Source organism: Microcaecilia unicolor, chromosome 1 (assembly GCF_901765095.1).
Source record: "Microcaecilia unicolor chromosome 1, aMicUni1.1, whole genome shotgun sequence".
Classification (NCBI taxonomy): Eukaryota; Metazoa; Chordata; class Amphibia; order Gymnophiona; family Siphonopidae; genus Microcaecilia; species Microcaecilia unicolor.
Genome location: NC_044031.1, coordinates 634,234,073 through 634,260,101, shown reverse-complemented (window position 1 = coordinate 634,260,101; position 26,029 = coordinate 634,234,073). Strand labels below are relative to the sequence as shown.

The window sequence follows — 26,029 nt, the reverse complement described above, 5'->3', positions numbered from 1 at the left end:
AACCATAATGAATAAGTACCCCTTACCCCTGATAACAGAACTCTTTGACTGGCTCCAGGGGGCTTGTACTTTCACAAAGTTGGACCTAAGAGGAGCTTACAATCTGGTCCGAATTAAGGAGGGCGATGAGTGGAAGACGGCCTTCAACACCCGGGACAGGCACTATGAGTATCTAGTTATGCCATTCGGGCTGGACAATGCCCCAGTGGTGTTCCAGAACTTCACTGATGACATCTTCTGAGACCTCTTATACCAGTTTGTTCTCATCTACCTAGACGATATGTTGATATTCTCTCACTCTTTTGATCAACAGGTGAAGGAAGTATTACAATGCTTAAGACAAAACCACATGTATGCCAAGCTTGAGAAATGTATGCTTGAGCGCACGGAGCTACCCTTCCTTGGCTATATAATCTTGGATCAAGGGCTCTGCATGGACCCAGTGAATTTGGCAGCCATTCATGATTGGCCCGACCCCAAGGGAGAAGAGCATTACAACACTTTCTAGGGTTCGCTAATTACTATAGGTGGTTCATTCCTAACTTTTCCACCATTGCCACATCTCTGACCCCAATAACCAAAAAGAAGGCCAGACTCCAGGAGTGGCCCACAGAAGCTATGCAGGCCTTTGACCGCCTAAAGTGAGCCTTTATGACTGACCCAATCCTCCAGCATCCAGACCTTGAAAAACAGTTTCTTGTGGAGGTAGATACGTCCACAATAGAGGTATACTGTCACAAACTAACTCCAAAGGGAAATGGCTCCCCTGTGCCTACTTCTCCCTCAAATTTTCCCCAGCCCCATTTATGTTTTACATGGTTAGTTATAGACTTTTTTTAAAAGGTGTGTTTTCAGCTCTTTTCTGAACTGAAGATAGTTAATGATGCTTCTAATAGCTTTTGATATCGAGTTCCACCATTTGGATCCCAGATAGCTGAATCCTGATTTGTTGATGGTTCTGTACATTATGTTTCTGCAGTTGGGTAGGTGTAGAAGTAGATAAGTTCTGGTTTCTGGGCTTGCGTTTCTTGGTGCTAGTTCTATCATGTCTTGCATGTATACGGGTGCCATTCTGAATAGTATCTTGAAAATGAGGGTGCTAGCTTTGAAGATTAGTCTTGTTTTGATCGGTAGCTGTCACAAACCTGGAACACCAAGCACGGAGCCAGGCACACACGCCTGCGACGCCCTTAATTCATCTCTTCTTAGTACTTACAGTTTGGGCGCGTTAACGTATGGGCGCATCTACACTTTGGTGTGCCTGCGCATGCCTGCGTCTGGCACGTCTACAGTTTGGGCGCTTCTACTTTGATGTCAGATGCCTTCACTTTAAAACCAGGAACTTCCCACCACATCTTTGCCTCAGCTACTACCTTCTTGGAGACTAGTGCGTTGTTCCTGTTGCTGTTTATCTGACCTGACCACTGTCTGGACCTGACTACTGCTAGATCGCTGCCTGACCTGACTACTGCCTGGACCTGACCACTGTTGGATTGCTGCTTGACCTGATAACTGCCTGGACCTGACCATAGCTGGATCACCGCCGGACCTGACCATTGCCTGGAACTGAATTCGGCATAGCTCTGACCTTGCCTCCTTTGTTTGTCTGAGCCTGAGTCCTCTTCCTCACCCGACTTCCTAAGTTCTGTTGGCCGCCTGCACCCAGGGGCTCAACCGCTGGGGAACGGTGGCTGCTGCAGGTGAAGTGTTGGGCTTCTGACCACTGGTCTTCAGATCAGCACAAGGGCTCACTCTTTCCTGACATCTGTGACAGTAGCCAGTGTAGTGGGGTAGCTCTTTTGCATTTCAACTTTTTGAAGATCAGTCTTGCTGTTGTGTTTTGGATGGTTTTTCATGATTTTATTGTGCTTTCCTTACACCCTACGTATGCTGCATTACAGTAGTCTTATTGTGATAGTATTGTTGCTTGTACCATTATCCAGAATGATTGTTTGGGAAAATAGTCTGTTATCCTTTTTAGTTTCCATAGTGTTCTGAAGCATTTTGATATTACTGTTGACATTTGATTGTCCATTGATAGATGTTTATCTAGGATAATTCCCAGTATTTTCAGTTGTGTTTCAATTTGGTATGTTTGACTGTTGATTGTGAAATTTTGGTGATCTGTGGGGTTGTGTAGGCTGGATAGAATCAGGAATTTGGTTTTGTCTGTTTAGTTTGAGTTTGAAAGTTGTTGCCCATTTTTCCATCAGGTCCAGTCCTGTTTTGAATTTATCCAGAATTTCTGTGATCCTGCTGTTGAATGGTATGTAGATGGTGACATCGTCTGTGTATATGAATGGATTAAGACCCATGGAGGGGCATAATCGACCAGAAACGCCCATCTCCATGGGCGTTAATCTCCGAGAACGGGTCCGTGAAGGGGCGGAGTGAACCGTATTTTTAAAAAAAAATAGACGCCCATGTTTTATTCGCCAAGGTGTGAGCTGGGCGTTTTTGCTTTTCACCGATAATGGAAAATGAAATCGCCCAGCTCAAAAACGAATAAATGCAAGGCATTTGTTCGTGGGAGGGGCCAGGATCCATAGTGCACTGGTCCCCCTCACATGCCAGGACACCAACCGGGCACCCTAGGGGGCACTTTTACAAAAACAAAAAAAAAGGTAAAAGAGCTCCCAGGTGCATAGCACCCTTCCCTTGGGTGTTGAGCCCCCCAAATCCCCCTCAAAACCCACTGCCCACAAGTCTACACCATTACTATAGCCCTAAGAGGTGAAGGGGGGCACCTACATGTGGGTACAGTGGGTTTGGGGGGGTTGGACGACTAGTAGCATTAAGCAGCACAATTGTAACAGGTAGGGGGGGGATGGGCCTGGGTCCACCTGCCTGACGTCCACTGCACCCCCTAACAACTGCTCCAGGGACCTGCATACTGCTGCTTGGGAGGAGGGTATGACATTTGAGGGTGAAAGTAAAAAGTTGTGAAACATCATTTGTTGTGGTGGGAGGGGGTTAGTGACCACTGGGGGAGTCAGGGGAGGTCATCCCCGACTCCCTCTGGGGGTCATCTGGTCATTTAGGGCACTTTTTGGGGCCTTATTCGTCAAAAAACAGGGTCCAGGAAAAGTGCCCTAAATTCTAGCTACAAACGCATCCATTATCGGCGAAGGGCGCCCATCTCTGTTCGCCCAATAACCACGCCCCAGTTCCGCCTTCACCACGCCTCCGACACTCCCCCGTCAACTTTGTCCGCATCCGCGACGGAGTGCAGTTGAAAGCGTCCAAAGTTCGGCTTTCGATTATGCCGCTTTATTTGTGTTTGTGAGAAGAACGCCCATCTCCCGATTTAGGTCGGAACTTGGGCGTTATTCTCGTTCGATTATAAGCTGGATAGACTCCAATTTTTTTCTGAGCGGTGCCATCATTACATTGAACAGTATTGGTGATATTGGAGATCCTTGTGGTACCCCACATTCAGGGGTTCAGGAAGCTGATGTCTGGTTTGACATCTTTACAATGTAGGATCTGGATCATAGAAATCCATTGAACCATGCTGCCACTGCACCACATATTGTCATGTTGTCGAGTAGGGTTATTAGTGTTGTGTGGACTATTAGGTCGAACACTCTTGACATGTCGAATTGTAGCAGCAGTATATTCTTTTCTTGGCATATTAGGCTTGTGAACTTCGTTATCAGGGTGGTTATGACCATCTCGGTGCTGTGTTGTGGTCTGAAACCTGATTGGGAGTTGTGGAGGATTGAAAATTGTGTCAAGTATTCCATTAGTTGCTGTGCTACTAGGCCCTCCACTGTTTTGGTCAGTAGTGGTATTGAAGCCACCGGTCTGTAGTTTGTGATGTCTCAGATCTTGCTAGTTCTGTTTTTAGTGATTGGGGTGAGTATAATGTTACCTTTGTCTGATGGGAATTGTCCTTTTGAAAACATGTATACGATGTGTTTGGTGAAGCATTTGCTGAACCATTCCGGTGGGTCTTTCATCATATAGTTAGGGCAATTATCCAGCATGCAGTGTTAAATAGCACTGAATATCAGCCAGAATGTCTCTGCTATATGGAACAGATTATAGCAGATGACTGGTTTGAATGAGCAGACCTGGTCTCTGTTGGACATGTGGATATTATGGTTATTGATAGCAGATAATGTAATGGTTGTTTTAATGTGAGTTTTGTAGTTTTGATTATTGTCTTTTACAATGGTTTTAGTACCACTCTCTACCAGTTTGCTGGCTAACATCTACTATAATAAAACTCACCCTCAACGTTCTGAAGACAACGTTCTGAACTCACTCAGTCACTCCCTGAAGGGTTCATGGATTCATGGTGGTGAAGCCACAACACTGACCATGTCTCTCAGCCCCGCCCTCGCATGACGGACCAATCAGAAAAAACACACTCAATGTTCTGAAACACAAAGGACCATCACAAAACCGTTTCCAGGCAACGCTAGGCAATGTAAGACGGACCTATCAGAGGAAACTACATGGCAATAAGGGAGGAGCATTCACCAGCAGAATGGCTCATTAGCTGTGCAGCACGGAGAGCACAGAATCACCGCTTGAACGAGAGAAGAATATTCCTGTTGTGGGTATGTGCAAAAATAGCCCGGAAAGGGGGGGGGGGGGGAAGAAATTTTTAAATGCCTAATGCCGGTACTGAAGAGTGCCGGAGGGCCTATAGCACAGACTATATTTGGGTTCGCTAGACGTGGAGTCGGTGGAGCCGGAGAACAGTGTGCCCCTCACCATCTGGGACGTGGGCGAACAGGACAAGCTGTGGCCCAGCTGGAAGGATTACCCGCGACCCAGCCAGCAGCAAATTTCCCTATTCCTTCCCTGCCTAGGAATCACTGGAGACTGGCTGCAAAACTAACAAAACAACCGCACACCGACACACCACCTCCATCATTCGAAAGGCATCCATTCTTTCTACAACAGAAATGCAAACTAATAATACAAAACAAACAAAGAATACCCGGTTTCTCACGCGGCTGCAGGTAACTCCCTACCCCCTTCCTCTTCCCCTTTTGCTGAAGCGACCAAGGACGTGCCCAACCATCCCCAGCCTCAGGCAAGCCATCTCCCATCTCAGGGATTCCCCAAGCACCTGGAAAAAGACGGCGCTGCTTCCCGCAGCGCATAAATGTTCCAGCATTCCCCTGCAGCAGGCCTGAAATGGACAGAACATACCGGATCACCCCCCGACTGCCCGAGACTGTGCTCCTCTCCCTTTCCGCCAACTTAAAACAACCATCCCCGTCCTCAGGCAAGCCGTCTCCCACCTCCAGGATGCCCAGAACCCCAGCACAACGGAAAAAGACGGCGCTGCTTCCCACAGCACATTTCACTTCCAGCGTTCCCCTACAGCAGCCCTGAAACGGCCAAAAAATACCGACAGACCAAGAACGTGCTCCTCTACCTTCCGCCCATCAAAAACAACACTGCTGCCTCAGCACAACACAAAAAAAAACCCCGGAAAAAACAATCCACCACTCAGCAAAGGCTGACCCCCCCTACAACCACATTTACATTTCACCAACAGAAAGACCCCCCTCCACAAACCTCCTTGACAGACAAAACCACACACACACAATACAACAGAAACACACCCTCAAAGCCACACACCAATCCATCCCACTTTGCAAGCACAGCGCAGCACATCTCCCAACCCCCCACCCAAAAAAAAAAAAAAAAAAAAAAGACACACATCAACAACCTGCACACACACCCCACCCTCACACACTCACACTCACACACACACACGAAAACTCTGTGACACATACACACAAACACAAAAAAGCCACATGCTAGCACCCGTTTCATTGGTTTCGGAAACGGGCCTTTTTTACTAGTAGAATATAAATTCCAAATTAAATTAACATTAATTTACCTGTAGACATTTTCCTTGTTATCCTGCAGATGTGTGACGTAGACAGGTTGGACCTAAACAAACAAAAAAAGTTATTTCTTTGTTTCTGCTTCTTTGTACTATTTCATTTTGTCATCTGTACTCTGCTGATTACCATTTCTTTTGCTCCATATTATCATTGTATCTTTTTTGCTATGCTGCATTTCTTAATAGAAGCTAGGCGGTTTACAATAATTACAGTCTCTGAGATGAATGAAGGAAGGCTGAAAGGAAAAGATCAAAAGTCAGCGATGGATTTAGGAGAGGAAGTGAAGAAGACAGGAAGAGAGAGGAAAAAGTGGCAGATAAGACTGGAAATCATATAATAAAAGTTAAGAAAAAACAGAGGAAAGCAGAAATTGGAGACTGGGACACACATAGTTTGGAAAAAAACAAAACAATCAGATAACACCAACCTACAAAATCATATTTGGTCTAGCTCCAAAATACATGACAGACCTAACAGCCTACCGAGATACAACATAAACATGGAATCGAGAAACTATCACACACTCCACCTCCCCAACTGCAAGGGACTGCGATACATTTCAGAGTACTCATCAAGTTTCACATACCTATGCACTCAGACTTGGAATGCACCCCCGAAAGCATTAAGAAACATGACAAACTGCTTGATCTTCTGAAAACAACTCAGTGGTGTTCTTCAAGAAATTTTTCTACGAAGAATCAGGACTACAAACTAGACACATTAATCAGAAAATGCCCTGTTAATATGATCATTGCCACTAATATGTAATCCTTCCTTCCTTCCACCACTAACACAGATCATTCCTTCAAATGTAATTACTTTATTTTATGTAAGCCACATTGAAACAATGTCAATTGGAAAATGTGGGATATAAATGCCATAATAAATAAATAAATAAATAAATAAATAAATAAAAACAAAGGTAGAAAAGAATGTTATTCTTAATTCAGTGAACTGAAAATGTGAAATTTAAAGTAAATTCACACTGATTTCTTTATATTTTGCAGAGTGCCATGTCGATTTCTCTTTCTCTAGTGTTGCACTGCCTGCAGAGTGTGGCTCCTTGTGGTTTACATTTAATTTTTGCTTATGTATTCATATTTTAACTTTGTACTCATTCTGTACCTAGCAAAGGGTATATTTGTGCTCAAGGCCAGGTATTCTGTTTACATGGAGTTTCTATTTAAGCATCTGTAGTTGTTCAGTTTCCCGATAGGCATATTGATGTTCTGGGTATGACTGCAGTATTTACTGTGTTGTGTTTTCCTAAGTAGGGTCTTTGTTGTGTTACTTCTATAAATTATGGTAAAGTAGATTAGCTCTATAAGTCCTGAGTGATTTTTGTAGGCTTTGTATTACAGGTACTTCGCAATGTGCTTGGGAATGGAGAGGGTTTGTTTTTACTGAGATTACAGCAAAATCAACTTTTTTATATATATATATGGTGAGTTCTGGGGAAATGCCCTTTTTCTGCTTTATATCCATTCTTAGAGGAGGGGCTGTGGAGGTTTCTGTGGATGCAAAATATATGTTTGAATTAACAGCTTGACAGTCCAGTGTACATTGTTAGGGGGTCAGTATTTTTTATATTAGATTTTCTTCTGGAATTTTCTGGCCCTTTCTTTTGGGTCTGCTTATTTCTGTGTTTCTATGATAGTGGCAAGACAGGAATTTCTGGCTGACCACAAACTGACAAAGACCACTGCCATGACATCCCAACCAACTGTCTTGTTACAAACAAACTGACAAGACCCCCTGTTGTCATGACATCCCAACTGTTTGTTACTGATCAGAGGTGTGGCAAGGATACTAAGACCCTATCACAGGACTCCTATGTACTTGCAGGATTGCTGATTGGGTGATATATGAGGTGGTCCTTTGTGATGGGAAGGGTATATAAGTAACTGTTCATCTAAAGAGACTCTGAAATAGTCTGGATGGCAAGAGAAGTTTCATATCCTTGCCAAAGCCTATTTCCAGGGGGGGTGTCCCCCCCCCCCTTGTAAGAACTAATTATTTACAGCTAAGAATATTTCTTTCTTTCATTCATTCTTTCTTTCTTTCTTTCTTTCTTTCTCTTCTTTCTCTCTGTTCTGTGACCTTTGTATGACAGTGAAGAATAAAACCTTCCTTCCTATTGTTAGACTCTGTTCTGTAAAACTACTAATGCCAAGAGCCAATAGTATTTCTTGTGCTGTTGCTGGTGAGTAATAAAGATACCTTTCTTTCTAACTTAGTCTGATTTTTACTTTATTTCTAAGAATAGCATAATAAAAGCGCAGCCAGTACAATTTCTTAGGCTATATATTTAAACTGCTCCTTCTAAGGTATTTACCTGTTTTAGTAATACAGCATAATAAGGTGTTTATATTTGTTATAAAGCAAGTTGAAGAATATGTACCATTGTGGTAATTATTTTGCAGGATACTGTGATGTGTGTTGAGATGCTGATGAGACTCAAGTCTACTATAATAGCAAAGTTTAAGTTATAGGATAATGTGACTATATTTAAAAATGTCAGTGTTTCCAAAGTTTCCATAAGTGTGTATGGGGTTTATGTGCTGCAGGACAGCTATTGGGCAGAGGGTTTACTTCAAAATCCATCATCAAGTGCACTGTGAGGTAGTATTTAGGAGTACACCAAGCACTGCTCACACCTAAATGTCTAGTGCCCCCCCTCATGTTAAGTCTGCCCCCCTAAAAAAATATCTGGTCTGGCTATGCTACCGAGATGTATTACTCATCAAGGTCTTTGTGATCACAAGGGAAGTGTCTATTAGATGGTCCTTCTTTTCACCAGGTCTGTCTGGAGGAAGATTGTTCTCATATGTTTTTTATTGCTGGTCCTACCATGTGGAACGATCTTCCTCTGGAGTTAAGACAAATTGCATCATTGCCTTCCTTCATATTTATTTTGCCAGGCTTTTTGCAATGAGTTTTGCATGAGATCAATCTTAAGTAGAATGTATCAGCCATATTTTGTATTACTTTGAATATATATGATTCAGTAATTGTATGTATTTGTTTTAATTGTTTGGTATGTTTTAAATTTTATATTTGTTTTTTGTAACCCATTTAGATTATACAGATAATATGGAATATACATGTGATAAATAAATTAGGGCCTCTTTTACAAAGCCGCAGTAGGGCTACCGTAGCAATGGTATGCGGCAAATTGGCCCTACCACTGGGATTCCGCAGGGGCCCAGTGGTAGTGTCAGTGTGTGCCACACTCCATTTCCGGAGCTCAAAAAATAATGTTATTTTTTTCAGTGCTGAGGGTTACCCAGTGGTAATTGGGCTGGGTTACCGCTGGGTTAGCACGGGAGCCCTTATTGCCTCCACCAGGAAATAGCTCCCTCAGGCCTCCACAAGGAAATGGCTCCCTCAGGCCTCCACCAGGAAATGGCTCCCTCAGGCCTCCACCAGGAAATGTCTGCACGGCAAGTGTTTACCTTACCGCACAACTTCAAATAAAATGGCAACCACTTATCAGGACACCAATAATATCAAATTATACTCTTCAAGTGTCCAAAATAATATATACGTAACACACTTTGAATGCAAACTTACCGCACAGCCATTTCCTTTTCTTCTTTTTTTTTTTAAAGCCTTTACCCGCTGCAGTAAAAAGGGCCTCGGCACATGGCAAATCCACACGCCGATGCCACCACAGAGCCCCTTTTACTGCAGCTTGGTAAAAAGGGCCCTAAATGAGATATATTTTCTGTTAGTTGAGGCAATGCATGCAATTATACGCACACGCTAATGTAGAGTATATTTTGTGATGCAGGTGTGGTAGAGTCTATGTAGGCGAGACAAGACACCTGTGCATGGCAGGCTGAATGAACACTATTTAGTTTCCCGACAAACTTACAAATCAACTTACACATCCAGTTTTTCCTACATAAGCACACAATTGTGGAACGCACTACCAAAAGCCTTGAAAACTCCGTACGAACACCTACACTTCCGGAGATCACTAAAAACTTATTTGTGTAAACAGGCATACCCTACCAACCCAACATAAATGCCTGACCGCTGCTACACATCAAAACCAAAATACGGTATGGACATAACACTACTCTTCCGTGTATGATGCTCTTATGTGGTTATACCACATGAACTTTATCTTATCTCATGTGGCTGTACCACACGAACGTTATCTCAACATCATTATGTCTTTGTTTACACCGGAGTCTGCAATCGCATCTCCGGTACTATGTAAGCCACATTACAAATATGTGGGAAAATGTGGGATAGAAATGCAATAAATAAATAAATATTCTTTGTAGAAATCCTGACAAAAAAAAGTGCTTGGTAGCTTCAAGGACTGGATTTGGAGACCTCTGAATTACAGCAGCTTTCCAAGGGATGATGATAAACCCACAGGATTCATTTATTTGAAAATTTCAAATATTATAAATAAAATGTTGCTGAAAGTTATTTCAGTATTTAACTTTAGATTGGACTTATGTCAATAAAAAATGTAAGCACTAGATTCAGGAAACTTTATTAGCATAACAACTTGCATATGAGTTATAATAACATTTTTCATACCTAAAATTGTCCTGGGACTTAGGCTTTCATATTAAAAACCAGTAGGGTTCAAACTTCACTAAGGGGCCCTTTTTACTAAGCTTCGCTAAAAAGTGGCCGGCACTGTTGCCAGCAGGTGGGGTTTCCACGTGCTGCGGCCACTTTTAGTGCGGTGATAAAAGAGCAGCATTTCCATATTTTTCTTTAATGGCCAAATGCTAATTTCCCAATTAGCACATGGCCATTACTGTAGGAGCACTTATTGACACCTATTTTGTTGGAACTAAGAGCTCCCATGCTAACCCTTCGGTAATCGGGAACCACATGGCAAGGTGCCCGTGCTACCTGATTAGTGCAGAGAATGCCTACTCTCCGCTCATAGTCATGCCTCCCTCGCAGAAAAATAAAAAATATTTTTCAGCATGTAATTAGCACATGCTGATGGGCACACTACCACAGAATGCCTCAGCGTGTCCCGCGCAGTGCTTTTTGCCGTGTGGTATGCACACGCTAATGTAGAATATATTTTGTGATGCAGGTGTGGTGGAGTCTATGTGGGCGAGACAAGACACCTGTGCATGGCAGGCTGAATGAACATTGTTTAGTTTCCCAACAAACTTACAAATCAACTTACGCATCCAGTTTCTCCTACATAAGCACACACCTGTGGAACGCATTACCAAAAGCCTTGAAAACTACTTACGACCACCTAAACTTCTGGAAAACACTAAAAACTAACTTGTTCAAAAAGGCATACCCTACCAGTCCAATATAAATGCCCATCTCTGCAACACAACAAAACTAAAGTACGTAATCAACTCTTCCATTGTACGATTCCCTAATGTGGCTGTGCCATAGGAACTTTATCTTACCACAACATCACTTTGTATTTGTTTACACCGGAGTCTGCAAACACCTCTCTGGTACTATGTAAGCCACATTGAGCCTGCAAATAGGTGGGACAATGTGGGATACAAATGAAATAAATAAATAAAATACTGCACCTTAGTAAAAGGACCCCATAGTACGTCTGTTTGACTTTGTGCATTCTGGGCCCCTTTTACCAAGCTGTGGCAAAAGGGGGCTGGCGCTGGCATCGGCAACTGGTAAAAGGGAAGTCTCACCTTCCTGCAGGAAATGGCTGGGCGGCAAGTAAAGCTTTTACTGCCACCCATTGAGATAGCAATGGTAAGGGCTCCTGCGTTAACCCAGTGGTAACCAGGCAGCGTGCGGCACTGTCCAATTACCGCCGGCGCACTAGGAGTGGGAAGTACTGCTGGGCTGCTGGCGGTACTTCCTTTACAGCGAGTAGTAAGCCCATGTTGGGCTTACAGCCGCTTAGTAAAAGGAGCCCTCTGAGAATAATTCTTCTTGTCTCCTAACATGACCTCACCTTGTTCTTAACTCCTGGCTCCTCCCTAGTAGGGAATGTCAATGCTGGTTTCAGTGATGATGGACTCCCAGATGGCTCACTTGTTGCCTGGCCATTCCCTTGCTTGACTGGCTGTGATAGTAGGTCATAATTCTGTGTTTGTTCTGGCATCTTCTTGCTAGAGCCCTCTACACTAAGGGTCTCCAATTCTGCCAGCAAAATATCTGTAGCAAAAAATGAGAATAAAACCTTCCTACATGCAAAACATCACTGCATAGACAGTCACACAGACACACACAGTAGAATGAGACTTTCCAATTTACTGCAGTGCCTTAGAAAGTCACTACAACTGAAATTATGTGTGCATGCTTAAGAATATAAGAAAATAATATGTTATGATGGTTCAGATCAAGATCCATCAGGCTCAGCATATTGTCTCCAAAAGGCACTAATCACTTAGAGCCCCTTTTACCAAGCTGCGGTAAATAAGGGGCCCTGTGGTAAGGAAATGGCCATGCAGTAAGGGCCTCTTTTACAAAGCTGCGCTACTGATTCCTGGTGTGGCAAATGAGAGGAAGCCCATTCAATTCCTATGGGCTTCCTCTCATTTGCCATGCGGGAATTGCTAACGCAGCTTTGTAATAGAAGCCCTAAGTTAAACATTTGCTGCGCAGTCAATTAGTAGGGGAACCCTTACCGCCACCTGTTTAGGAGGTGGTAAGAGCTCCTGCAAAAAGATATAGTGGAATTAGAAAAGGTGCAGAGAAGGGCAACAAAAATGATAAAGGGGATGACACGACTTCCCTTTGAGGAAAGGCTAAAGCGGCTAGGGCTCTTCAGCTTGGAGAAAAGGCGGCTGAGGGGAGATATGATAGAGGTCTATAAAATAATGAGTGGAGCTGAACGGGTAGATGTGAAGTGTCTGTTTACGCTTTCCAAAAATATTAGGACTAGGGGGCATGCAATGAAGTTACAATGTAGTAAATTTCCTGATTCCAAGATGGCGCTGTGAATAGACGCACCTGTGTTTGCTCCTGGAGGCTGCTGTGTTTGTGAGTTTCTCTCAGTGCCTCTGTAGCCTCGTTAACCATGGGGAAGTGGAGGAGGAAGGTAAAGGAATTTCCCTCGGTTCCCGTGACCTCCTCGACGATGAAACAAATAACCCTGCAATTTCCCAGGCAGCAACCGGGTCCCCAGGGAACTTTGACCCCCCACTGCAGCTCTCGGCCCTTCGGAGTCGATTGAGAGTGGAAACGGGGCTTCCTTGAGCCCTGTGGAGCGAATTGCACCTCCCCAGCCTGGAAGAGAGTTGCTGGCTGTTCAAACAGAGACAGACGCCGAAGTGGCTCAGCTGGTCCTGTCTGAGGGTGTGACTGCAGCAACGGAGTTAGATTCTCAACTTCGGGAAACATTACTACAACAGGCTTCAAAGGTATTGCCTCAAGCTATTGTTTCCAAGTTAGCTCGGGCTGATAGTCTATCTCAATCTCCTCCTGTGGCTAGTGGAGTGATTAGACCGCCAATTGTGACGCTGGAGTCACTATGGGACATGGTTTACAATATCCAAACCTCTATGCAAACTACTTTAAAGCAGAATTCTTCTGATATTGAAGTTCTTTCTGAGGCTGCCCTGCTTCAAGCACAAGTGACTGCATAGCAAACCCTGAAATTGGAACGTGTGATATCAAAATTCAAGAAATGGGATCTATAGAAACAGCTTTGGTTAAAGACAATAATTTCCTACACAAACGACTTGAATACCTTGAAAATCAGACTAAAAGACTTAACCTTAGGTTTCTTAATTTTCCCAAATCGCCGTTAATTTCTCCTTTGGAGATGGTTAAAAAATATTTGGTGGACATCCTGGGAATGGACAAGGACTCCCTCCCTGTCATTACACGGGCTTATTACATCGGGAGTACTGGAGTGGTGGTGGGAAACCCCCCCTGTAATAGGGGAGGGAATGAATCTTACCACATTCCTAGAAAGCTCATTAGAAATAGTTACTCAGAGGTTAACTCTGCTTGCCACTTTTGCGTTGGAGCTTGATAGGAATGCCGTACTACAGCTTTTGTTGAGACACTTAGAAAATCTGTTTTTGGGCTCTAAGGTCCGTATCTTTCCAGATCTCTCACGGCCTACACAGATGAGATGAAGGGCCTTTTTGGAACTTCGCCCCAGGGTGGTGGGATTGGGAGCAAATTTTGTTTTGCGATTTCCTTGTTTTTGTAATGTGATGCTTGAAGGTAAACATTTTCAGTTTGTAGACCCAAAACAGTTGAAAGAGTTTATTGATGCAAGAGTTGATGTGAATATAGTAAACCTTCCCTAATTTAGCAGGCTGGGGTCTGAACCAGAGGAAGCATCTATTGATTATTAATTTTTGTATTTTTTTTTCTTTTTTTAATTTCCTTAATCTTGGAATCAAATTTCTTTAACTTGTGGACAAATGGGCTGTAAAGATATATACTTATCATTTTTGTTTCCTAATGTTAAATAATGCCGATTGCATATTCACTTTAAGTGGTGATATATTGGAAAATTTAAATAATTAAATTAAAAAAAAAACAATGTAGTAAATTTAAAACGAATTGGAGAAATTTTTTCTTCACTCAATGTGTAATTAAACTCTGGAATTCGTTGCCAGAGAATATGGTAAAGGCAGTTAACTTAGCGGAGTTTAAAAAAGGTTTGGACGGCTTCCTAAAGGAAAAGTCTATAGACCGTTATTAAATGGACTTGGGGAAAATCCACTATTTCTGGGATAAGCAGTATAAAATGTTTTGTACTTTTTTGGGATCTTGCCAGGTATTTGTGACCTGGATTGGCCACGGAAACAGGATGCTGGGCTTGATGGACCTTTGGTCTTTCCCAGTATTAAGTACTTATGTAACCCGGTGGTACACTGCGCTACCCGATTACTGCCAGGTTAGCCCCCAACGCTAGAAATAGAAAACTATTTTTTAAGTGCTAGAAATGGCACGTGGTGGGGGCGGGAACTACTGCCAGGCTCCTGTGGTAGCCTGGCAGTAGTGCTGAATTGGCGCTTGGCGGGCCAGCGGTAAGCTTGTCGTGCCTTTGAAAAAGGGCCCCTTAGTAGGAAATACCCCACGTCCCAATAAACAATTTGTTACTTGCACATTGCTCCCAGGGATGAATGGTAGTTTTCTGAACTCTACTTGGCTAATAATTGTTTATGAACCTTTCTGTAGAAATTTTTCCAAACCTCTCTAAGGGGTCCTTTCATTAAGGTATGCTAAACATATGGCCTGAGTTGGTGTAGACGTGTGTATTCAACGTGCGCAGGTCCATTTTTCAGCACAGCTGCAAAAAAAGGCCTTTCTTTTGGCCAAAAATGGACGTGCGGCAAAATAAAAATTTGCGCACTTCCATTTTGGGCCTAAGACCTACCGCCACCCACTGACTTAGCGGTAAAGTCTCACGCATTAACCGGGCCCGGTTAGCGCTGCATGCCCCAAATTTTCTGCCGCGTGTAGTGGACAAGCATAAAGAATGAAATTACCACCCGGGCCACACGGTAGCCGGATGGTAGTTCCAAACTGGTGTGTGTTAGGCGCACATAGGCGCCTGCACTTCTTAGTAAAAGGGCCCCTTAAAACTAGCTATGCTAGATAGCTTAATCATATCCTGTGGTAAAAAAAAAAATCTACATCTTGATTGTTGAATGAAAACTTATTCTAATTCTTTCACATCATTGTTAGTTTTATTGAATATCCCCTAATCCTGGTATAAGCTTTCTCTATTTACCTGTTCTACCGCACTCTCATATCTAGAAAAATGGGAGAATCTCTATATAAAGTATAAGTCTGTCAGGCTATAGCATACAATGCTTAAATATTATACATATTGTAGAGGAAAAAAGACCTCGAGAAGCCCCCTGCTCTGGCTGGACAGCCCCCGAAGCTAAAAACCAGAGCTGGGGGCTTCTCAAGGCCTTTTCCCCTCTACAATACGTATAATATTTAAGCATTGTATGCTATAGCCTGACAAACTTATACTTTATATATAGATTCTCCCATTTTTCTAGATATCCAGTATATTAAAAAGGAGATCATCTCTTGTTGTATTTCTAGTTTAGAATCTACCACACTCTCAATCGTCTCTTCTACAAGCTGAAGAGCTTAACGTGTTCAACTTTCATAAGGAAACCATTGCATTTCCTTTATCATTTTTATTGCCCTTCTCTCTATTTTTAGTATGATAGCAAAATGGTTAATGGAGAAGAAGGTGGCTTAAATGTGGAGAAAACGGAGATTTGCCCCTGGTTTGCCTGTCCCACAAGGGTACAGTACAGCTACATCTCTGTTTCATTCATTTATTTGTTTCTCCTTCCCTTCTACCAGCTCACAGTAAGCCCAGTCCAGTTTGCTTTGTGCACCAGAGACATTGTTTTTCTGCTTGATTCTAGGTATTTTTTAACTCCAGCGTTGCATTCAAATTCACTTGTGTGATTTGGATCATATTTATTTTTATTTTATTTGTTGCATTTGTATCCCACAATTTCCCACCTTTTTGCAGGCTCAATGTGGCTTACAATACTTCATGAATAGTGGAAATGAGAAGAGAATAAACAATTGGTATTACAGAAGGATTTTGGGTTACATGATAATGATAACGCATAGTAGTGAAATAGCAAGAAAGCATTATAAGACAGTTCTGGATACATGTGGTTTTAATCAGACAAGTGTGGTCCATCTATAGAGCCTTTTTTCTATATGTGCAATTCTAATATGTATAACTCTTTTAATTCACACGTTGTTTAAGTTATCTATTCAGCACTCCTGAGTGATTTTTATTTTATTTTCACAAGTAAGTTGTATATAGCACAATGTTTTGACTGGTAACTATCGATATGACCTAATTGGTTCACGTCCCTAAATGTGCATTCACATATTATGCATCCATATGTCATTTATTCAGCACCCTCGAGTAATGTTTATTTTGTTTTTTTATTTTTTATCTCATTTCCATATGTAAGTTATATATAGTACCATGTTTTGATTGGGAAGTATTGATCTGATTTATTGAGTTTCTGTCCACTTTCATGTTGATTTTATTCTATGGTTTATATAGTTATATTTGTGACCCCTGAGGTAGGGGCTGAGCCCACCGAAACACAGCCAGTGTCGGGTCTGATCTCACTAGTGCTTTTAGTAAAGATTTATAGACCTCATCCCCATGGCTGATCGTCATTTGTTTTGTCCTGTACTCTTTCTTGGACTTTGTTGCACATTCGTAGAGGTTTTGCACCTGCTCTTCTGCTTTGATCTTCATATGGAAGATTTTAAATTGTTGGTTCAAGGTTTGATAGTGAGTGGTCTGGATTACTGCAATACCCTATACCTTGGCAAAGTCTAGTATTAGAGCATTGCAGGTGGTCCAGCACACTGCGGCATGTCTGGTGTCTGGCTTGTCACATTTCCAACATATCTCCCCAGTACTGAAGGAGTTCCATTGGTTACCGGTGCATAAAAGAATTCATTTTAAAATTCTGCTTCTGATTCACAAAGCTTTGCAGTCTGATGCTGACTACTGTTTGAGAACTGTTTTCAGGATCTATCAGCCAAACAGGTCTTTGAGATCAGTGGGGACTGGCTTATTATGTATTCCAGCTTTGCAGAAGACACATTTTGAAGAGACAAGGCAAAAAACATTTTCAGAATACATTGTTGGAGCAGATTAGGATAGTAGGGAATTCAAGTCAATTAAAAAAATTGTTGAAACACAATTATTTGCGGAAGCATTTATGATTTGAAGAATTGAATTTTATTTTATAGCTGACCGAAGAGATAATTATTGTACAGCGGAAACAAGATAATGTGGCTGTACTTGTTTTAATCTTGGTTTTTTGGATTATGTGATTATGTATTTTTGTAATCCACATAATAATTATGCGGAACCTAAATAAACTAAATTAAACATTATTATGCTAGCAAAGGCAACCGTTTATGAAAAAACACTGATCACCACCAGCTAAAATAGATCTAGATATAGCAGGTCATATCCAGGCATTGGCACTGAGTATCTCGTCTTTGGCAACTCCCAGACGTTATGTGGGAATGGCCAATAGTCAGTGCTGAGCCTGCATAGCTAACTGGGCACCATTAGGAATGCAATTTAACTGGCTCTATTTGCCCTGTTAGCTATGTGGCTACTGTCATTCAATACTGTCAGTGTCTGCATAACTCCTGGCAGGGCTGGTGTTAGACATGCTGGGGTCCAGGGCAGAAATTAAAGAGGGGGTCCCACTCTTCTCTCCTCTCTGTCCCCTCTCCTGATCTAGAGAGAGACAAAAAAAGATCCAGGATGGCTGAGAGGGGGTGGGGAGAGTCCTGCATGACAGATGGAGAGGGGGGAGTCCTGCATGGCAGATGGGGAGAGAGGAGGGGACGTCCTGTATTGCGGATGGCAAGAGAGAGGAAAAACTAAAAGGCAGCAAATCTGAAACCTGGTGACCATGAGAAAACCTATTAAAAACATTAGTACATAAGTACAAAAAGTATTGCCATACTGGAACAGACCAAAGATCCATCAAGCCCAGCATCTTGTTTCCAACAGTGGCCAATCCAGGTTACAAATTCCTGGCAAAATCCTAAAATAGTACAAAACATTTTATGCTGCTTATCCTAGAAATAGGAAGTGGATTTTCCCGAAGTCCATTTTAATAATGGTTTATGGACTTTTCTTTTAGAAAGCTATTCAAATCTTTTTTAAACCCTGCTAAGCTAACTGCTTTTACTACATTCTCTGGCAATAAATTCCAGAGTTTAATTACACGTTGAGTGAAGAAATATTTTCTCTGATTCATTTTAAAATTACTACTTTGTAGCTTCATTGCATGCCCCTAGTCCTAGTATTTTTGCAAAGAGTAAACAAGCGATTCACGTCTCTCTCTCTTGGTGCTTTCGGTAGTTCAAAAGGAAAAAATCTCACTCTCTGCATCCTCACCTGGCCTCCACTTTGTTCTTTGTCTGTAACCTCCTCCCCCCCCTCACCTTGTTCTCTATAGCCTCCTCCCACCCCTTTTCCCTGCATCCCCACTGGCCCCCACAAGCCCATATTCATTTTAGGAAGCATACAATGTTTAAAATAATCTGTAGCCTTACAGGGGTTGGGTCATTTTCCCCTCATGTGAATGAAAACGTAATAACACATGGCAAAGCTAGGCACGTCTGGACAAGTCTGCAGGCAGACTGTAAGGAGCCTAAAAAGAAAAACCCGTGACCGAGAGATATAAAAAAGGTGTTACCACCATTCTAAATACACCACCTCAGTTACTTTCCATCTATCTGGGGATCAGAAAGATGCAACAGCTAAACATGGAGTCCTACAAAATCCCTAATATACAGAGGACCAGAAGGGGTAAACAGCCCTTTTTGTTAAAGAGAGGGTGACACTTCAGTCTTTATCTTAAAGTTCTTGAAGCTGAGACTGAAGGCTACCCACCAGTAATCGACCTGACAGATTCACAAAACATTGTTGGTGACCAGAACTTACAATGTGTTGCTGAAATGGAACAAGAGGACCCGTTGCTGGGCCAGGAAATGTCAGGGTCCTTGCTGGATGAACTGCAGGGCCGTGCCAACGCGGTAAGTGAGGTAAGTGTGGCAGGGGGGCGCCGTCCTCTGGAAATGACGTCAGAAGAAGGCGGGACATTGAGTGAAGGGAAGACCAGTAGAGACGTCGGGAGCGCCGCCTACTTCACTGACGCTGCGCCGTTCGCTGCCCTGCCAGCCAGACGGAGGTAAATTTAAGAGATTTTGTTGGGGGGAGAAGAGGACGGGCAGCTGGGACATGGGAGCGGGAGGGCAGGGGAGAGAGGACAGCGATCATCTACACGGGGGGGGGTAGGGTTACCATATGGCTCCAGAAAAAGGAGGACGGATTGAGCCAGCCGGGTTTTACATCCATTGCTTTCCATTGAAAGCAATGGAAGAGTAAAACCCGGCTGGCTCAATTACTTCCATTGAAAGCAATGGAAGTAAAACCCGGCTGGCTCAATCCGTCCTCCTTTTTCTGGAGCCATATGGTAACCCTAGGGGGGGGGAGGGGGGCCGCGCGCGCGCGCGCTCCAACCACTTGTCTGCGGGGGGGCACCCGATCCCCTGCGGGGGGCGGCAGCACCCGATCCCTTGCAGGGGGGTGCCACAGACCCTTGGCACGGCCCTGATGAACTGCCATGTGGACAAAAGTTGTTTGACTCTCAAGAAGTCAATGTCTCACTAACAGAAGACCTAGATTGTGAACAGAATAAAACCATGACTGAAAATGCCACAGATTTGGCAGAAGACACGTTCAGAGATGTCGTCGATGACGCAGAAATATATCAAGTGGCTGAGGATATGGAACTCATGGATCTTCGAAACTAGACAGGGGTGTTGTCTTCCCCCGTTTCACAGGTATGCATGTGATTTGTTTTCTTTTCTTTTTTTTTTTTTTTTTTAATTTATAGAAGTCTTTATTGAGCATTAAGAATATAATACAGAACATTGTTAACACAGCTCATAACATCATATTCCAAATGGGCCAAACACCAGTGTGAACAGTTTCAAGAGGTACTTTAAGTGTCATTGGTCCCACCATAACCACAGTATATACTTCATGTTTTTATACAATTTTTTATTACCCATCCTTCCCTTCCCTCCTAAACTCCCCCCAACAAGACCCCCCCCTCCCCTCCCCCCCATTTCATACCAAACATCAACTATCCCGAACTTGCATTCAGAAAAGGCAGCCACACTTTCTTCCATTTGGGCACCATTCTTCTTTTCACAGCTGTCAGTCTCTCCATCTCACATATATATCTGACTTTCGTGATCCAATCTGACAGCGAGGGAACCTTCGGGGCCTTCCAATGCCTTGCCAGGTTAGTCCGTGCTGCCTGCAGAGCTCCCCTCACCAGCAGCCATTGACTCAACCTTAATCCCGCAGGCCGCTTTCCTAGCACAAAGACCAGAGGATGCCACTGCACAGGCCTTCCTATCCACTTTTGGAGCCTAGCCTGAACCCCCCTCCAGTACGCTTGTGCCTTACGGCAGTTCCACCATATATGACCCATATTTCCCACTTCCCCACACTGCCTCCAACATGATTTCGTCACTGATGGGTACATGTGGTGCAGCCTTAATGGCGTGAGATACCACCTGTAGAAAACCTTTAATGTGTTCTCCTGTAAAGCCACCGATCTTACAGATTTCATTAAGCTACCTTCCAGCTGCGCCCAGGCCTCATCTGGCAAAGTGAAATTCAACTCCTGTTCCCACCTCCTCCTGTGTGTAAGGGAGGGTTTGTGGCAATCTAACAAGTGGGTATAAAGAGAAGATATCAATCCACGTGTGGTCTTAAAGTCCACACATATAACCTCCAGGGGGTGTGCTTCCCTCCTAGTACATCCCACATAAGTGGGTCCCCGCAAGTAGTGTAGGGCCTGTAAATATGCATAATGGTCTTCCGACTTGAGTCTATAGTCTTCCACCAGGTTCTCAAAGGGTGTCACTTTGCTTCCTAGATGCAGCTGTCCCCACATATCTAGTCCATTTTTAGCCCATCTATGAAAAATCGTGTCCCCCACCCCCGGGGGGAACCCAGGGTTGTCCGCTATCGGCGCTAGGCCAGAGGTACAGGGCTGATGATCGCCAAACATATGGTCCCAGTAATAAAATGTAGCCTGTACTGTAGGTGGGAATTTGTCTACCTGACCTCTATGCCTCGCCGGCATCCACATTAAATGCCCTAACCTACGGGAACCAACCAGGGATTGCTCCAGATGGACCCAGAGTTTATGCTCATCTGCTCTAAACCACTCCACCACCGCGTGTGCCTGCGTGGCACAATAATACCAAAAGAGGTTAGGTACTCCCAGGCCTCCCTTCTTTCTACTCTTATAGAGAAGTGCTCTGGGGAGCCTCGGTCTTTTCTGGTTCCAAATGAACCTATTTATGCTATCTTGGAGACCGGACAAAAAAGCCCTGGACATACGCGTAGGAATTACTTGAAATAAGTACAGTAAACGTGGCAACATGTTCATTTTTATTGTGGCGATACGCCCCAACCAGGACAGTCCCATAGACATCCAGCGGTCCAAGTCTCTTAATATTTCTTTTTTAAGACCCGAGTAGTTAACTTCAAACAGGTCAGGCAAATGTTTTGGGATTTGCACCCCTAGATACCTTATTTCCCTTTCTGCTCACTTAAAAGCAAAGGATGTCTTCAAAGCATCTGACACCCTCGGTTGAAGGCCGACAGTCATACCAATCGATTTACTAGCATTGAGCTTGTAACCTGAAATCCTAGAATACCCCTCGATTTCCCTCATCAAATTGGGAAGTGATACCACTGGCTTTGTCATGTACAGGAGAATGTCATCAGCAAATAATGCAATCTTATGTTCCTGGGCCCCTACCCCTACTCCAGAGATATCCTCGTTCTCGCCGCCAATGGCTCCATTGCCAGAGCAAACAACAAGGGAGACAGAGGACACCCCTGTCTAGTTCCTCTTCCCAGCCTAAAGGCCCCCGAGTTTCCCCCATTAATTCTCACACAGGCTTGTGGAGCCGAATAAAGAGCCCGAATCCAGTACCTATAGAAATTCCCAATCCCCACTCGCTGCAACACTTTGTCTAGGTACCCCCAGTGGACCCTATCGAATGCCTTCTCTGCATCTAATCCCAGTAGCACTATCGGAATGGCCTTTACTTTTGCACGATGTATTAAATTCAACGTTCTACGTATATTATCCATCGCCTGCCTCTTAGCTACAAAACCAACTTGGTCCGGATGTATTAGAGTGGGAAGCACCTCCCCCAGACGGTTGGCGAGCACCTTTGCCAGTATCTTTACATCGGCATTAAGTATCGAAATGGGTCGATAGGAAGCACATTCTGTCTTGTCCTTGCCTGGTTTTGGGATTACCGCCACCCAAGCTTCCATCATCGATTGGGGCAACCTGTCACCTTCCCGCACTGAGTTGATAACCATTGTTAAGTACGGTGCCAGTACCCCCCCCAAAGGTCTTAAAAAATTCATTCGTGTACTACTACTACTAATAAACATTTCTAAAGTGCTACTAGGGTTACGCAGCGCTGTACAATTCAAACATACCCATCTAAACCCGGAGCCTTGCCATTCGACAGAGATTTGATTACTTGAAGTACTTCATCTACTTGCACCGGGGCTTCCAATTCCCTCCTTTTCTGCTCTGAGAGCACCGGCAGGCCTCTGTCACTCAGATATTTATCTATGTCCCCGGTCTGTACAGCAGCATCCTCCCTGTATAGCGATTCATAATACTGGGCAAATCTGTCCCTAATCTGGGTCGAGGAGTGCAATAGGGACCCCTTGTCATCTTTCACTTTAAAAATTTGCCGGTCAGCCCTCATCTTTCTCAATTTGTTTGCCAATAATCTGCCCGGCTTGTTTGTACTTTCATAATAAATCTGTTTTAAATGGGCATGTACAAACTGCAAACTCTCTTCATGCAACTCAGTCAGTTCCAGTCTTACCTCCTGAAGTCTACGATAGTCTGAAACAGAGCCTGTAACCCTATATTTACTCTCCAGCACCCCCAGTCTCTCCATGCATTGAACCAGACGCGCCTTGCGTGCCTTGGTTCTGCCACTTGCACAATAAAATATCCCCTGGCCACTGCTTTGAAGGCGTCCCACACCACTCCCAAGGTGGGGCCCGAGTCTATGTTGATATCAAAATATTCCTTCATAATTGGGACAAAGCCTTCCACCGTGTCTGGGTCTTGTAACATGCAATTATTGAGAGACCATCTTCTATCTCGTACCTCCTCCCGAAGGGAGGGGATAACCTCCCAGACAGGTGCGTGGTCTGAAATTGAAATGTTCCCAATAGAATAATCCCCTCCCCCGCTTAGCATAGTCTTTTCAACAAATATATAGTCCAGTCTAGAATAGGACAAGTGCACCTGGGAATAGTAAATGTAATCTCTCCCTCTCGGGTTCCCTTGTCTCCACCCATCACAAAGTCCCAGTCCATCCACCAAGTTCTTCAAAGCCTGAGAGACTCTGTTATCACTTGGAGTTGGAGGTGCTGACCTGTCAAGGCCAGGCTGCATGGTCGCATTAAAATCTCCTGCCACCAGCACCCTACCCCTGGCAAATGACTGCAGATCCTTCTGGAGACGCAGGAAGAAACGTTCCTGCCTCTCGTTAGGGGCATACACACAGGCCAGCGTACATTCCTCCTGCTCCAGCATAACATGTACAAAAAGATAATGTCCCTCCACTTCACGCTTCTCATGCAGGATTTGGACCTGAAGATCTTTATGAAACATGATGGCCACCCCTCTTTTCCTAGCCCCTTTCACGTCTGATGCACAACACACCAAGGGATACAAATTAGAAGGGAGCAGCCCCTCATTCTTCCTACGAAGATGAGTTTCCTGCAAAAAGACTACCTGGGGGTGCATCAAACGGAGTTCTCGCCCCAATGCATGCCTCTTTTAGGGAGAATTCAGCCCCTTTATGTTATAAGTCAAAAGTTTTAAGTTCGCCATCTAACGTCCATTCAGAACAAGCTAGTGGATGAATGATTGGTCTAGTCCCTAACCTCCCCTCCCGCCTCTGGCCTAAAACATACCCACCCTTCCCCCCGCCTAGTATCCCCCCCTTCCCTACTATCCCTTCCCAAACCCTCCCCCCTTCCCCTTCCCTCCTCCCCCGTCCTCTAGGGTCCACCCACCAAGCAGTTTAAACTTCACTACTAGGGACTGTGAAGAACAAGACCCCACTTGGCCAAACAAGACAAAGCAAATGTTGTAACAAACTAACAGTATACTTACACTTGAATTACCCCTCAGTCCCCTCTCCCCGCACCCCATTTCCCACCCTCACATTTCTCACTCACTCCCAACAGCTCTTCACCTTTCAAACCAATATACAGTTCCCATCCAAGAACACAACAGCCTTATCTGGCAGTATTCCGCCTCCAAGGCAGCGACACCCGTTTCGATTAAATGAAACTGCACTGTCCCGCTCAGGTGTGGGGTGTATTCTTCTTCGCTGCTTTCTCCACTCTCTTCCACCGCTGCAGTCTTGCCTTGGTGGTAGGTGCCATCCCGGCCGGCATGGTCTCCGTCGCCGCCATGCCTGCTGTGAATAGATGTTGCCATGCCTTTTCCACTTTGCGACATCGAATCCGCTCTCCCTTAAGTTCGAAACAAATAGCGAATGGAAAAGCCCATCGGTATGGAATCTTCTCTTTGGTCAAAATTTCAATGACAGGTTTCATCTCCCTTCTTAGGTTCAAAGTAAACAGTGACAAGTCTTGGTAAATTGCTACCTTGGAGCCATTGTAATCCAGCATAGGGCTCTGACGAGCTTTTTGCCAAATCTGCTCCTTGCTCCTCTGGGTTTCCCCAACGCTCTGTGGGCTCTATCAATGCCCATTACCGCCACATCCAAACTGTCCCCCATCAACTTTGCGCAGATGGTGCGCACTACCTCTGGGACGTCCTCTAGGCCTCCTGCCTCCGGTACCCCGCGAAAGCGGAGATTTTGCCTACGCCCTCTGTTTTCGATGTCGTCTAGGTGGTATTGCAGCTCTTCAGCTTTTTCTTCTATTTTAGTCAGTCTCTTGTCGGCCTCCTCGTTTTTCTCTTCTTGTGTGACACATTCCGTCTGAAATTAAATGCAGAAAAAACTCAATGCCTGGTACTCACCTCCCAACACAACACCAACGAATTCAACGCGATAAACACACCAAACCTAAACCTTCCAATCTCAGAAACGCTAAAAATCCTTGGAGTCACTATCGACCGCCACATAACACTTGAAACTCACGCAAACAACACAACTAAGAAGATGTTCTACTGCATGTGGAAACTGAAAAGGATAAGACCACTCTTCCCAAGATTCGTCTTTCGTAACCTAGTGCAATCCCTCGTCCTCAGCCATCTGGATTACTGCAACTCATTATACGCAGGCGGCAAAGAGCAAACACTGAGGAAACTTCAAACAGCCCAGAACACAGCAGCCAGACTCATCTTCGGAAAACCAAAATATGAAAGGGCAACACCACTACGAGAGAAACTACACTGGCTTCCACTGAAGGAACGCATCACCTTCAAGGTATGCACACTAGTCCACAAGATCATCTACGGCGAAGCCCCAGCCTACATGTCCGAGTTGATTGACCTACCACCCAGAAATGCTAGGAGATCTTCCCGAACATACCTCAACCTCCATTTCCCTAC

General features: G+C 44.1%; 1 protein-coding gene across 3 annotated transcripts in view; it reads right to left on the bottom strand.

The window, feature by feature from the left end:
* The window catches only part of LPXN (leupaxin), a 147,744-nt gene that overhangs the window by 87,912 nt on the left and 33,803 nt on the right, over nucleotides 1-26,029 (bottom strand). For 2 of the 3 annotated variants that reach the window (XM_030221087.1, XM_030221079.1), the window contains exons 2-3: nucleotides 11,809-12,011; nucleotides 5,870-5,922 (exon numbers count right to left, since the gene is read on the bottom strand). In XM_030221087.1, coding sequence (XP_030076947.1) covers nucleotides 5,870-5,922; nucleotides 11,809-12,011 — 256 coding nt within the window. The remainder of the gene's footprint in view (nucleotides 1-5,869; nucleotides 5,923-11,808; nucleotides 12,012-26,029) is intronic. The other variant, XM_030221096.1, reaches the window with a different exon arrangement.